The following is a 15,055-nucleotide window of genomic DNA, read 5'->3' as shown; positions in this document are numbered from 1 at the left end:
AGAGGCTTGAAATAGTATTTTATTTTTATATTTATATATTAGACTTAATTATTTTTCATTTAAAAGCATTTTTATTTTTGTTTTAGTTATTTATTGATTTAATGAGTTATTTAATGAATGTAATATTATTTTTAAATATAATTTTATTATTTTTTTCTGAGAGAGAGTGGTATGAATGAAAACACAAGTACGCTATGAAAACTGTATCAGAGAGGTAAGAAATAGCATTATTTATTTATTTTTATTTAGTTTATATTAACAATTGTATTTTATTAAAATAATATTGTATTATTTATTTTAATTATATATTGAATTAATTAATTATCTATAACAATATTTTGTAAAACATTTTTTTGTATTTTATTTTAAGAGAGAGAGAGGTATGACATTTATTTGATTTGATTTTTAAAAATAATTTTATTATATTTAAATATATATTAAATTCATTAATAACATCTACTAAATTTTAAGTATTGTTTAATTATTTTATTTTTAGAGAGAGCGGTATGACATTTAATTCATGTATTTTTTATTTGACTTAATCAATTTTTATTTAAAAAATATATAATTTCATTTTTAATTAAATGTTTATTTAATTAATTATATATAATATTATTTTTTATTGTTTTTATTTTATTTTAAAAGACAGAGCGAGGGGACATTGTATTTTATTTTACTTTATTTAAAAAATAATTTCATTTTATTAATTTTAATGATATATTTAGTTGATTAATTATATATAATATTTTTCAAATTATTTTACTTTACAAGAGAGTGCGGTATGAAATGTAGTTTTCATTTGCGTACAACTGCGCACATTATATGAGAGCTAAGGGTCAGAGTATTAGAAACACCACCCAAGTTCCATCAATACCTCTACCTGAGCATTATTTTTTTGACACATTGTGCAGGTCCACTAATGTTGAGCCCATCCAAAGGCAGGAGAAGCGCTTGCGAGGTGAAGAGAACTAAACTCCTGCAAGATGATGCCAAAGTCAATCTATACGGAGAGATTCCAGCGCTGATTAAACAGAATTGTTAAGGAGGTTTGAAGTCTTTCTCACCAAGGAATATGATTGTAAACACGGAGAGAAAAATCCCAGATGAGGCTGCGCTTGGTTGAAGGATGCAAGCAGCATAACACTTTCAGATGTGTAAATCCACAATTTGCTTGGAATTGGCCCAAAGCCACACAAGATTTCAGTGTGGGTTGTGGGAACAACGGTGGGAATGGGACACTTTTGAGGTACCTGTGTTTCTTGTTCAGTCCTTCCAACAAATTTGTCAAAAATACAATACATTTTTCCCATAGGACATCATGCAAATCCAATTCATCAGTTTCAAACACCCAAAAATATGAACACAAAACAATTTTATGGAGAATAATTACAGTTTTATATTGAAAAAGCACTGTGAAATACATATACAGTGGTGTGAAAAAGAGTTTGCCCCCTTCCTGATTTCTTTTTTTTTTGTTTGTCACACTTAAATGTTTTAGATCATCAAACAAATGTAAATATTAGTCAATGACAACACAACTGGACACAGAATGCACTTTTTAAATGAAGCTTTTTATGATTGTATAAAAAAATCCAAACCTACATGGCCCTGTCTGAAAAAGTGATTGTCTCTCCCCCTCTCCCCCCCGGTAAAACAAAACTTAACTGAGATTAATTGAGATCTATCAGTCTGGAAAAGGTTATAAAGCCATTTCTAAAGAAAACATGGAACAGCGGTGAAGCTTCCCAGGAGTCGCTGGGCAACCAAAATGACCACAAGAGTGCAGCGACAACTCATCCAAGAGGTCACAAAAGACCCCACAACAACATCCAAAGGACCGCAGGCCTCACCTGGCTCACTTAAGGTCAGTGTTCATGACTCCACCATAAGAAAGACACTGGGCAAAAACAGCCTGCATGGCAGAGTTCCAAGATGAAAACCACTGCTGAACAAAAAGAACATTAAGGCTCGTCTCAATTTTGCCAGAAAACATTTTGATCATCCCCAAGAACTTTGAGAAAATACTTTGAGACAGAAGTTGAACTTTTTGGAAGGTGTGTGTCCCATTACATCTGGTGTAGAAATAATGACGCAATTTAGAAAAAGAACATCATACCAACAATAAAATATGGTGGTGGTAGTGTGATGGTCTAAGCTGTTTTGCTGCTTCAGGACCTGGAAGACTTGCTGTGATAAATGGAACCACGAATTCTGCTGTCTACCAAAAAATCCTGAAGGAGAATGTCCAATCTCTTGGTGACATCGAACTGAAACCAACTTGGGTTCTGCAGCAGGACAATGATCCAAAACACACCAGTAAGTCCACCTCTGAATGGCCACTCCTGGTGGGAGTTAAGAGCATGTTTTGTAATAGAGACATGTTACAAACATGCAGTATATCAATAACACCACAAGACTGAGTCACCCAAGCATGGGATTCTTTGTTTGGGCACTTGAATTAGTGTCAAACGGACTAGTTTGTGAGCCTAGGGGTGTCCAGTGCAGCCCGGTGGTGATTTGCGGCCGTGACTATTTTTTATTGGTCCGTGGCATATTCTGAAAATAGAATTTAACAGGAAAAAAAACCAAAAAAAAAGCAAAATATGGAACAATCTGTATTTTACAAGAATAAAGTCAACATATTAAGATAAAAACGTTTTTTAAAAAAGTACAAGAATAATGTTATAATATTATAAGGAACAATAATGTAATTTTTGTAGCATAAAGTTGAAAAATTAAAGAAAGATGTTATTTTTAATAGTCATGATATTATGAAAAACAAACAAAACAATGAGTAAAGTTGTAATTTTTGGAAAATTAGGCTGCGAAAAAGTTCTAATGTTACAAGAATAAAGTAAAAATATTATGGGAATAAAGTCATGAAAATAATGCTTAAAAGCAAAGTTGAAATAGTTGGAAAATTAAAAAAAAAAAGCAGCTGTAATTTTCCAAGAATGAAGTCCATCCATCCATTGAGCCTATCCCAGCTGACTTCGGGTGACAGGCGGGGTACACCCTGGGCTGGTCACCAGCCAATCGCAGGGCACAAACAACCATTCACACTCACATTCATACCTATGGACCATTTAGGGTCACCAATTAACCTCACTTGCATGTTTTTGGGAATGTGGGAGGAAGCCGGAGAACCCGGAGAAAACCCACGCGCACACGGGGAGAACATGCAAACTCTACACAGAAATGCCCAGGGGAGAATCGAACCCAGGTCTTCCCGCTGTTCCTGTGTTGGCCAACAAGCTAACCACTAGACCACCGTGCGGCCCAAGAATGAAGTCAAAGTATGAAATCATTTTAGCAGCATAGACTTGAAATATTTACGAACAAATATGTTATTTCTTAAAGTTGTAATATTATGAGAAACAAAAGTAATTAAAGTTGTTATTGTTCTGAAAATTAGATTGGGGAAAAGTTATATTATTGTGGGAATCAGGTTAGAATTTACGAGAAGAAAATTTACAAAGATTATTTGAGAAAAAAGTGTAAAAATTTTGAAAATTAAAAAATAATAACAGCAAAAATGAGAAAAAAAAGAGCAAAGAGTGAAGTTGATGCTAACAATATGCTTTTTCACCTATATGACAAAGCTGAGATGCAGTTTTTAGCATATCAACATGAGCATATCATAAGAGTTGCTTTATAAAATAGCTAAGTGGCAAAGTTGCATCCTTTCAATTTTCACTATGTGGCCCTCGCTGGTTAAACATTTGGACACTCTTGGTTTTGCCATACAATAACCGAGACAGTGTAAGAAAACCGAGACATACATATTATTATATAGATATTTTTGGCAATCATTTTGGAGGAAAACCAACTCCTACGCAAACTGAGGTACCACTGTACATTTCCATCAGTGCCATTTGTCCAAATGGAGGTGAAAGCTGTAAAGTTATTGGTCTGCACTCCTGCTTTGCGCATACTTCCTGAATGACTAGCCTGGATAAACATAAGCATCAGTCGTACATCTGGAGACCAGTGCGGCTCTTGGTGTTCTGTTTGTGGTCTCATGCGCTATCTTGGTGGGAAGATTTTATCGCCTTTGAAAAAGTGCAAGAGGAGGAGCGTTTTTATGGGCTAGAAAGTAAGAGCAGGCAGTGAAAGTACCTCTTGCACCATTAATACATACAGTACTTAAGCAACATTTACACTTTCTGTTTATGCAGAAATTACGCACTTGGCATACAATTCGTCATCAAAAGTGGTGCGCATTGGCTCAAAATTACCATGCTACCGCACAACTTATTCATACCTTGTCAGGTAGTGTTTACATCTCGCGCACGACAACAGTACAGTACGTGGAACGTGCATTGTTCCTGCATGGGTATGCGTTGGCACCACCACTTCCCGCATTCGTGAAGCAGTCGTGGCATTATTTGGTCACCTCTAAAGCTTTATTCATTCCTTTCTTTGCAAGTTGTTGAATTACAGAGAAGAAGCTCATGCAAAAAAGAAAGATAAGTCTATGTTTTCTCCCAGTTGCAGATAAAGAATGCGCAAAGAGCAGGAAGGAGGCACTAAACTAGAAAAAAAACAGGCACGGACAGTGTGGGAGAGAGTATTGTTGACTAGAAGACATCACTTTGGGCATTATGATTAGTTATTATTATAAGAGGTGGTGGAAAAGTTAACCCATTCATGTCAATGATTAGATTAGATTGTACAAGTACTTTACTTATCCCAAAACGTGGAAATTTAAATGAGACACGCAGAGGCACGCTTTGATACGCACTGCCCGCATTGTTTGCACATAGGTTGCGGTTCGTTCACGTTGCATTCATGACTAGTTCACGGAAATTATGTGTGCTGCAAATTTTGAACATTATTTTTTTTTTGTGCACTAGAACGCAGGCCCACACAGTTTACAAATACAGTACTTCACACCTGTTTACCACCAATTTACTCATTGGCACGCAAAATTGCATACCACCGTGGGGAGTGCGTGCAAACGTAAACGATGCTGTACTCTTATTGTGTAGTCCAGCGAGAACACGTAAGAAAGAAAAGCCTGGAGGAGAGGATGTGGAGGCTCACCCCATATGGTCCTCCTTGGTGGTCCTTCCTCCAGCCTCGGGGTTACATCTGTGCCTCTGAGGTCTACAGTCCCGACGCACCCGATGGCCTCTGTAAGCTGCACAGGAGATGAATTTCAGATATGCGCTCACATCATCGGAAAGCTTGCTTGTTTCCTTCCTGTGCATACACGTGACCGGCTTACACACGTCTTTAACAAATGTAGCGCAGAACCTCTGATGCTGAACTCCCCCTGAGGTCGTACAATTTGTCATTTGAACATAATTTTTAGCAATAATATGACTCTAAAGTTGGGCAAAACGTTATGAGTGAAAATTTCAACGAGACTTCTGCTCAGTGAGCATCTTAAAGTGTGTTTGTGTTACTTTTTCTTTGGCTCGGGACTAGATAAGTAGATGCGTTATAAAGTGGTGAATGTTTATTATTACTGGTATAAGAGTGAATGTATACTTAAAATATTGCTTTACTTGCAATATTGCGGTTCGATTAATGCTCCGTCGCTATATTGTATTTTTTCAGAAATTAATTAATAAATGATCACTGTTTGGTGGTAGGCTACAGTCTGTTATTAGTCAAAACACATTGAAATACAAGTTATATGTAGTATTCTGGTCACTAGGTGGCAGTAATGACTAGGAGTGTCACAAGTTCTCGTGTCACAAGATCTCACAAAATTAAAACATGACAAGAGTTCAGAAAAAAAATGCCTTGTGTGCCCTAGTCCTGATAATAAATAATAAATAAATAATAATAAATAAATTAAAAAAAATAATTAATTAATTATTCACACAATGAAAATGAACTCAATAATTTTGCCGGCATCAGTATATGTTTTCCTCGTCTCTCGCTTCCAAACAGGCAGCAAGAGAGTTCACTGTGCATCGGTTTCAGCACCTTGGCCCATAGAACAACAGCATGAATGGAGTGAGCCCTTTTGTCAGTCATACGGTGTCTTTGTCTCGGTGGGTGGAGGCGGGCCGCTAGCATACACACAGAGCGCAGAAAAGTGTAACATAGTAGAAATTATATGACGAGATTGCAATTTGTCATATTTCTTTGTCACAGAAAACCTGTTTACGACCCTCTAATTATGCTTTTTTAAAAATTATTAGAGCTCTCTAGACATGAAATAACACACCTATAATGACTTTATACTTGTATTACCCAATATAATAGACATAATAAGAAAAAATAAGACATAAGTTACCATTGACAGTGTACTTCCCACAGTAACTATTTTCTCATTAATCTAACATTACAGACCCTTCGTGACCAGTGTAGAATGCTTCTGTAATTTTGCTGCCTGTGGTTAAGGAGGGACTCACTTCAGTGGTTTTATTAACAAGCAGAGAACACATATACAGTGAACATTTGCACAGGAGCTGCTGTTGGCCACAACTCAAGCCAGTCACTCGCACTTTCCACGCTGCTAACACTCAGCTAAACACAGTCAACTCTAGCTAGCTGACGTCACACACTTTACTTAACAGGCCCCACCTCTCTAAGCACACAAGAAGTCACAGACATTACACTACTTATCACATCGTTTGAATGCCTTATATTAGTATTTTCATTCATTTAGCCATTTTGATGCTTCAGACTGCTTCACCTGGCACAAGAATACTTACATTTTGCTTAAAGGAAAATGCACTTCCTCTAAGGAAGTGTGTTAGAATGGATTGTACAGTAAATGAAGCCTGACCTCTTTGTGTTTCTCTTGTAAAAGTACATGTGCAGGATACATAGAGAACTGTGCTACATTGTTGAGCCGTGATTGTATTCTGCATGGTCTAATCTAATCGATGGGTGAGGGTGTCCCCAAGGGGGCCCCCGCTGAGATCTGAGGGGCCACCAGGCTTATGCATTTGAAAGGCATCTGTTTATTTTCTAGTACATGCAAATGTGGCCTACCTCAAAAGGCTATAAGCTGAAGAGAACACACCATGTCAATGTATTGGAGCGTTGCACCAGGGGGGCCCGAGGCCCCACTTATGTCAAGTTCAGGTTCTGCAAATAACCCTCCCCCACCTCTTTTCCCTCCACGCCAGCGGCCACACACGAGCACGCTCCTCTCCGAAGCGAGGCGGCGGTGACAGAGGGAGGACTTTCACTTTCGTTATTTAGCAGCGTGTTAACGGTAGACGGGCACACAAAAGGTGCGACGCTCCATGTGCCAGATGAGGGCAGCCTGAGGAGAACCGGGCCAAACAATGCCAGATCTCCTCCCCCTGCCCTCCTCCATCCTGCCCCCTTTTGGCACCCACTCTTGTCCTCCACGGTGGAGAGGAGGAGGGGAGGGTTGGGTGGGCAGGAAGGTTAATGTGCTGACTTTGATCTTCGTCAAGGCATACTGAGTAAGAATTCATTTACATTTCAGATGAAAAGGTTGACAGTATAAAAAGGCATCTTGTTTCTGGTATGCGAGGGCCGCGTAATAGGCGAGGAATTTGCGAGAGGAAGTGGCGAGGAAACAGAAGGGATAAGCCTTCACTGGGAAGGAGATGAAAGGGAAGCCCGATCTCAGCGTGCACTGTTCTTTTGGAACATGGGGACCACATGCCGCCCAAAAGCTTGTCTGGGTGCATTATTAATCAATTATTACTGTTTCCTGGGCGACTCACACACATCAAAAAACAGGTTTGACAAAGATGTGGCCTTTTCCAACCTTCATTCTCCCCTCTTTTTGCCCCTTACTTGAAAGTGTAGGAAAAAGTGCATTTCCACTGGACACACTGAGGCTCCATGAGAAATTCCAAACTTGTAGGGGTGTCACGAGATCTTTTGTCACGAGATCCTGGGAGATTAAAACATGACGATGTTTCTCATTTAGAGAAAAGCTATCTCATGGGAACAGGGCAGCCACACGTAATATGGAAGTGGCTGTGCGCCAGGCAGGCTTGGAAGCGCAAATTAAGTGCTACGCACACTATAAACATTACAATCCTACCTGCACTCGGCATTCCCATCCCTCGCTTGCCTGTTTTTTATGCCGTTGTGTTCATGTCCAAAAAGAAGTAGTAATTTTACTTTTGATCAAAGTTACTTAAGATTTGTCTGGTCAAAACACGATCGCTGCATACAACTTCCATTAAAACATGTTATAGTAGAGCAGGGGTGGCCATTTGCGGCCCTCGGCTGTGTTTTTATTGGTCTGTGGAACATTCTAAAAAAATAATTTAAGAAAAGAAAAGCAAAAAAACAAACAGCAACAATGGAAAAAATCTGCAGTAACTTTAAAAGAATAAAGGTAAAATATTAACAAAAAAAGTTCTAACAAGAAAAAGTTTAAATTTTACGAGAAAAAGGTTGTAATATTATTAGGAAAAATAATGTAATTTTAGTAGCATAAAGTCGAAATATTAAAGAAAAAATACATTCAAAAATATTATTAAAAATATGATTAATATTATGAAAAACAAGCAAAACAACGCATAAAGTTGCAACTATTGGAAAATTAGTTTGTAATGTTATAATGTGAATAAAGTCAAAATATTACAAGAAGAAAATGTACAAGAAGAAATCGTTGGAAAATTAAAAACAACAACAACATAAATAAAAAAACAGCTGTACTTATATGTGAATAAAGTCAAAATATTAATAGAAAAGTCATATTCTAAGAGAGACAAAAGTTGCAATTTCACCTAAATAAACTCGTAATATAAAAGAAAATGATGTCATTTTAGTAGCATTAAGTTGAAATATGAAAGAAAAATTAGGTTCTTTTTTTTAAAAGTCATAATAAAATGAGAAACAAACAACACAAAAAAAGTTGTAATTTTTGGGAAATTACATTCGGGAAAAAGTTATCATACAACAGCCGTCATTATTTTAAATAATTATTTTTAGTTTTGTTTCAGTTTGTTGAAAGAAGTTGAACAGTTTAAAGCATCATGCTCTGGTCATGCATGCAAAGCTATAAAACATTTTAGAATGTACCTGTATCATGGCAACCCTAACGTATAGATAATAATTATTATTATATATTATAACATTAGTGGGTAATTTGGTCTCAAATAATGTTGACAATAATGTTTATATAATGATTTGGGGGACAATAAACATTTCAAAATGCTACTGCATTGTTGTGTGACTCAGTTAAATAAAAAATGCCCAGTCCTATATTTTTTCATTGTACTTTTCTTAAAAATAATGTTAAAATCACGTCTCGTCTTGCTCTTTGTAGACCCAATCTTGTGTATAGTCTCGTCTAGTGAACTGAATGTATCGTGACACCCCTACAAACTTGTGAAAGTTCTTTACCTGACTGGATACGGACAGCTGCCTCTTCTCGCTCCTTCTTCATTTGCTTGAGGTTCTGCCAAGCGACGTAGCCCTTCCAGGCTGGAGGAAGACAAAAAGTGTGTTTGTGTGAAATACAACACACACACAACATGAGATCCCACTTCAAAACAGCGGCTAAAGCAGGTGGCGGAGGGATAGATTCCCGCTCTGTGAACTCTCTGAAGTCTTATTGTCTCCCCTGAAACGTTGCTGTCAGCCCGCCAAGGTCAAGCTGCGGTTATCAAACACTTTTACCACTGATCACATCAGGCATCATTCAAACCACCAGCAACAAGCGCTGAAGTCCAGTTTAGCCTGCCACTTGGAACCGAAACCCTTCATGTAGCTTTCCAAGCTCCAGTCTCTGTTACACTTCCTAGACGTCCAGTTACACTGCTACCCGCTGACGCGCGGTGAGTTGATTGAGAGGTTTGAGCAAAAATTAAGCAGAAAAAAATAAGAATTTAAAAACTAATCTTATGTATAGTTAAGCCTGATCTTTGACAATTAGCCCTAATGCCCAAACATTTATTCTTTTACATCGAGCCTTGGCCCACTAACATTTATTATATGGAAAACAACGCATTGTGTCCGTATTTTTCTAAGCAAAAACAGTGACATCATTGAATCAAATGGCCGTTTAAGGGGTTAAAATAATAAAAAATATTTATATTTTTTGGTATTTTTAAATTAGAACTCAAGTTGACTGAGATATTTGAGCAAAAAAAAGCAAAAATATTGCTCTGTTATGTTTTTACAGCAGTTTTTGGGGGAGACATTTTTGTTCTCTCGGGACCTAAAAGGGTAGGAAAATTGGCCTTGCCATCTGGTTGACCTGGGAACAAATTTTAATTTTTAATTTTATGATTTTTCATGAAAGAAAAAACATCTTGGGAAAAATGATGCCATATAGAGTAACACAACCGAAGTTATGAGTGAAAATTTTAGCTGCAAAAGCAAAAAAGTCCTTAAATTAGTCCCATTTATTTATTTATTTTGTGAATTTTAAACATTTGTGTTCTTACCTTTAAATTGGATATGGAATAAATGCACCCTATCCTTCCCCAGGAAATGTTCTGATACTTTGTTGTAAAAGTCTGATCACCTTATGGTGAGCTTAGATATATAATCCACCATCTTGGCAATACAAATTCATTCATCCGCAGACGTTTACTCTCTGTGGACGGATGGCAGTGACAAGCACTTACCAGCCCTTTGCAGCACCTCCACGATTGATATTTCTATGCACAGCATTCTAATGTGGGATGAGCAAGGATAATGATGTCACACTTATTTTAAAGAAATTACATTGGCCGTAGGAAGTCATGGTGTATAATAAATGTTCCTGCAAACATTATATTCTCGGCCACATTCTGACACACAGAAACGAGCAGGCGCCATGCTCCAATTCAGTGCACTCAGTGAGTGCACTCAGACAGTAGGCACGACTTGCGCACTAAGCTGAGAAGTATTTGATCAGGAAATGTGCACATTGAGCCATTTTTACTTAAGAAAATATTAAAAATGACTGGAATCATACAGAAAATACATTTAGAACACAGTTCAGTGGACAAATATTCATATTTATTTTACGTTATCATTATTTGTTTTCGTTTTTTATTATTAATTTGTTTCAAAATGTTCAACAAAAAACAAATTGGCGGAAAACTGTAAATGTAAATCCAATTCACCCGTTAAGGCTACCCAAAAATATTAATATAAAATACATTTTGTACAAAATAATAACAATTTTATAAGCAGAAAACAATGCAAAATAATTATAAATGAGGAGTAGATGGAACTTGTTGTTGATGAAGATTTCTAATACATCCTAGCAAGATGCAATTCAATAGTGTTTGTCAAATTCTTTATCCAATTGCTGGGACTCGCACATTCTTTGGCCCCATGGCAGATTATTAGTAGTTGCACTCAATAAAAAAATCATGGACCGTGAGTCAGCAGTGCGTACGGTGCTTTGTTGAAGGCTTGTTGATAGGAGAAAAGTACACAGTGTGTGCGAACCGAAGCAAAACGGTGGCAAAATTTTCCAAGAAAACCGAATCATACAAAAACTGGGGTGTACAAAAACCAAAGTTTGACTATACTGGATCCCGAGTACTTTTCCCATTGCCAAATGGGTTTTCTGAGCAGTAAAAGTTGAAGTGATACTGTGTTAAGAGTATTTTTTTAGTCCCACCAGTTATTCATCATAGCCGCAACCTTACACAATAGAAATAAAGAGCAGAACCCACACAAGCACGGGAAGAACATGCAAACACCACAAAAAGATGACCTGAATTCTGTCTGAAGATGACTCTTCTCATCACGGTACCTGACTGGATGACAGTAGCACAGCGGTTCCTCTTGTCCTTCTGCTTTTGGTAGCGTCGTGCTTGCAGCCAGCCTTTGGTGTAGGCTTGCATCACCACCACACGAGCTATGACCTCCCGCAGCAGCAGGTTCAGCTGCTCTACATGGTAGTACCTCAGGAACACCTGACAAAACCAAACACCTGTTTTTGTACCAAAACAACTTCCTAATGTTGTTGAAGGATTGAAATATCACTCTACCTTTGTCTTCCCCAGCACCCAGTCTTGCAGTTTGGCTCGCTCCAGGATGGCAGAAACATTCTCTTTGCTGGTCTCTGGCATCTGGTGAGCCCGGAATGCAAGGTAGTAGTACCTGCAGGAGAAGGTAAAGGTGTGCAACTCAACACCGTGATGATAGATGTAATGTGAGGAAGGGGTATGTCCCAGTGGGTCAGTCTAGTGACTGAATTGATCTCTCCTGGTTTGCTTTTGCCTCAAGTCCATAGTGCTGGGATTTGCATTGCCATCTGTTTTGCATCTTGTGAATTCTGAGAGGGGAATAAACATTTGCACCTTTCACCAGACTCTCCAAAAATCGAATGAAGGCTTCAATGCTAATAATCAGTATCGTACAGTCAAGGGATGTTATGACGACATTAAGTATATATTAATATTTGTCCATTTAACTGTATTATATATATTTTTCTGTATAATTCCAAATGTTTTTAACATTTTATTAAATAAAAATGGCTAAATTTGCACATATACTGGGCAGAAATCTAAGATGAGGCTTCCATGAGCGTCTCTTAGTGTGCAAGACCTGCATACTGTGCAGTGCACTGAGTTGGATCATGGCACCTGCCAGTTTCTGTTTGTCAGCATGTGGCCAATAATATGTTTTCAGTAACAACTATTATACACACACTTTCTACAGCTTGTATAATGTATTTCATAACATAATAATCACAATAGTAACACAGGCTACTGTTGTCCAGCTCTGAACCTCTTCTGACACTTCCTGTCCACACGTCGAGAAGACATTTATTGCAACACGATTTATTGCATCAGTCTTATTTATGTCTTAAATTGATTATTTTCTCTTATTATGTCTACTGTAGATACAATAGGTAACAGGACTGTAAGTGACTATAGGGGTGTTACTTCATGTCTGGAGGGCTCTAAAAATGTTAAAAGCATATTTAGAAGATCACAAACAGGTTTTCTATGCTCTAACTACCAAAATGTTTGATTTATAAAGAAGGAATCCTATTTTTCGGAAATTCACTTATCATGGTCGGGTCAGGAAACAATTACCCGCCATAAACGAGGGACGACTGTGAGGAGGAGAAAAGTCATACGTGGAAGCGCTGCAGTGTTCGCCTCAGCCTGAAGGGGTGTGAGCGTGTGTGAGCTGGTAGGTGCTTTTCATTGCCGTCCTTACATAGAGACGAAAAGCCAGTATTTTGTTTGTTTTTTTTGGTTAGTCAGACCTTCTGGAATGGATTAAAGATGCTAACCAAGGTTTCACTGTATCTGAAAATGTTTTTTTGTTACAATGTAAATAAAAGACCTGTTTTCAGATAAATGTCAGGGTTTGTTTGGTGGAAAACGTTCCCATGTAAACAGACCCAAAGTTATACTTCACCGTCTCTCCTTGAGCCTTTTACAGAAGCTCAATGTTAAGTTGTATTCTTTCTCAATGGCTCACAAAGAAGGGCTGCCATCATCCTCGGAATATCTGCAGACATCCGACTACTTGCCTCACACTCACTCTTGTGTTAAAGTTTACAAAATACCAGCACTAAAGTGGTGCATGAAAGCACCAAAACTACAAGTACTTCATCTCTTGTGTTCCGCCATTGCTGGGAAAAACAACAATGGAGAGGAAAACTTCTTTGAACAGCGTTCCCCGCCTCAGCCTTCATTTTTTTCTTCTTGTTATTTCTTTGATGATAAACACAAAAGCGCTGCTCCCAGCATCAGACGGGCCTTTGATACGAGGGGATGCGTTTAAATCGCTTTTCATTTGAAGTGGAGTTTAGCCATTCGGACTTCCTGTGTGGCTCAGGTAGGATGATGCTGATCCCGTGGCTGCAGTATCACTCACACACGTATCATACACCCGGCTTAATATTAAACATAATGGTAACATATTAAAATAATAGTCAAACTTATGATAATATCTTAGAGTAAGATGAATAAGAAACTGTGGCAGACGACAGTAGGCCGTCATGCAAGGATTCTTCCATCATTAGTATTCTGAAAAATAGAACTGGGAATGAGGCCTGCACTGTGGATGAGTGGTTAGCCTGTTGGCCAGTCAGGAGATTGAGGGTTCTAATGATGGGTCGTTCGCAAACGCTTTGAAGTGAACGATCCAGCACCCAATCAGGAGACTTTTCTTTTCTCTTCTGTTTTTCTGTTCAAGCCACACGTGATTGGTCAAAATGTGTGCCACCGTCCGTGTCAACAACGCCAACATCGCCTCCAAAAGTTTGGAAACGCCTGTATATCTTTTTTATAGGCAGCAACCCAGACAACCACCTGACCCACGGTGCCATAGAAAAACAAATGTCATCACACGTGACACACAATGTAACCTACCCACTGCACCACGTGGACATAAACATGAATGTCTACGCACAACGCGCATGCCAAAATTACACCCATGTCTTCCCACCTCAAAGCATGCTGGGTCACTGGTCATGATCTGTGTGAGATTCAGTGCCAGACTCTTCCTTCGTTCCTCACCAGCAACCTGTGCCTTCCTGCCTTGTATTTCCCATGTCCGTGGGCCTTCTTGTCACATTACTTACCGTTTTGTGAGTATTTTTCTTGTTAGGTTATGTCCAACACCGATCGTGTTTTTGTGTGCATCAGCTAATGCTAGTACCTGATAAGATAACTGTCTCCCGGATTCTTTGACAAACTTGTGTGATGCCATCAGGTGATAGCCGGAGCTTTTGCTGACTTGTTGACACTTTTCTTGCACAACAGCACATACTTCTCCCTGTCTGTCTCAAGGCCTATTTTGACGATGTTTTTGTTCCCATATCTGGCTACTGGTCCTGGCTGTCCTTCGCTGATTGTACACTATATGTGAGCTCGCACTATTTCTGTTTGACCTTTGACATGCTCAAACAGCTGTTCATCTACTCAGCTAATTGTTTAATAAAGCATTATTTATATGAACCATTTGTATTCACTCACTCAGTTATTAGATTAATCAACAAAACAGTTAAAGGTTTTATTAAACAGGAGGTTAAACATATCATGCGGCGTACCCCAGGGGTCAATCCTAGGACCAAACTTATTTAATCTATATAAACGACATCTGTAAAGTCCCGAAAGACCTAAAGCTAGTATTATTTGCTGACGATACAACCCCATTATGTTCTGAAGACAGCACAACAGAGCTA

The 15,055-nt window shown here is 38.2% G+C and overlaps 1 protein-coding gene across 5 annotated transcripts in view; it reads right to left on the bottom strand.

Annotated features, from left to right (window-relative positions):
• myo3b (myosin IIIB) overlaps positions 1-15,055 on the bottom strand; it is a 185,807-nt gene that overhangs the window by 47,243 nt on the left and 123,509 nt on the right. For all 5 annotated transcript variants that reach the window (XM_054786516.1, XM_054786514.1, XM_054786515.1 and 2 more), the window contains 4 exons: positions 11,898-12,009; positions 11,660-11,822; positions 9,307-9,387; positions 5,047-5,143 (listed from right to left, as the gene is read on the bottom strand). In XM_054786516.1, coding sequence (XP_054642491.1) covers positions 5,047-5,143; positions 9,307-9,387; positions 11,660-11,822; positions 11,898-12,009 — 453 coding nt within the window. The remainder of the gene's footprint in view (positions 1-5,046; positions 5,144-9,306; positions 9,388-11,659; positions 11,823-11,897; positions 12,010-15,055) is intronic.

This window comes from Dunckerocampus dactyliophorus, chromosome 9 (genome assembly GCF_027744805.1).
Source record: "Dunckerocampus dactyliophorus isolate RoL2022-P2 chromosome 9, RoL_Ddac_1.1, whole genome shotgun sequence".
NCBI lineage: Eukaryota > Metazoa > Chordata > Actinopteri > Syngnathiformes > Syngnathidae > Dunckerocampus > Dunckerocampus dactyliophorus.
This window is presented reverse-complemented; position numbering and strand designations above follow the sequence as displayed.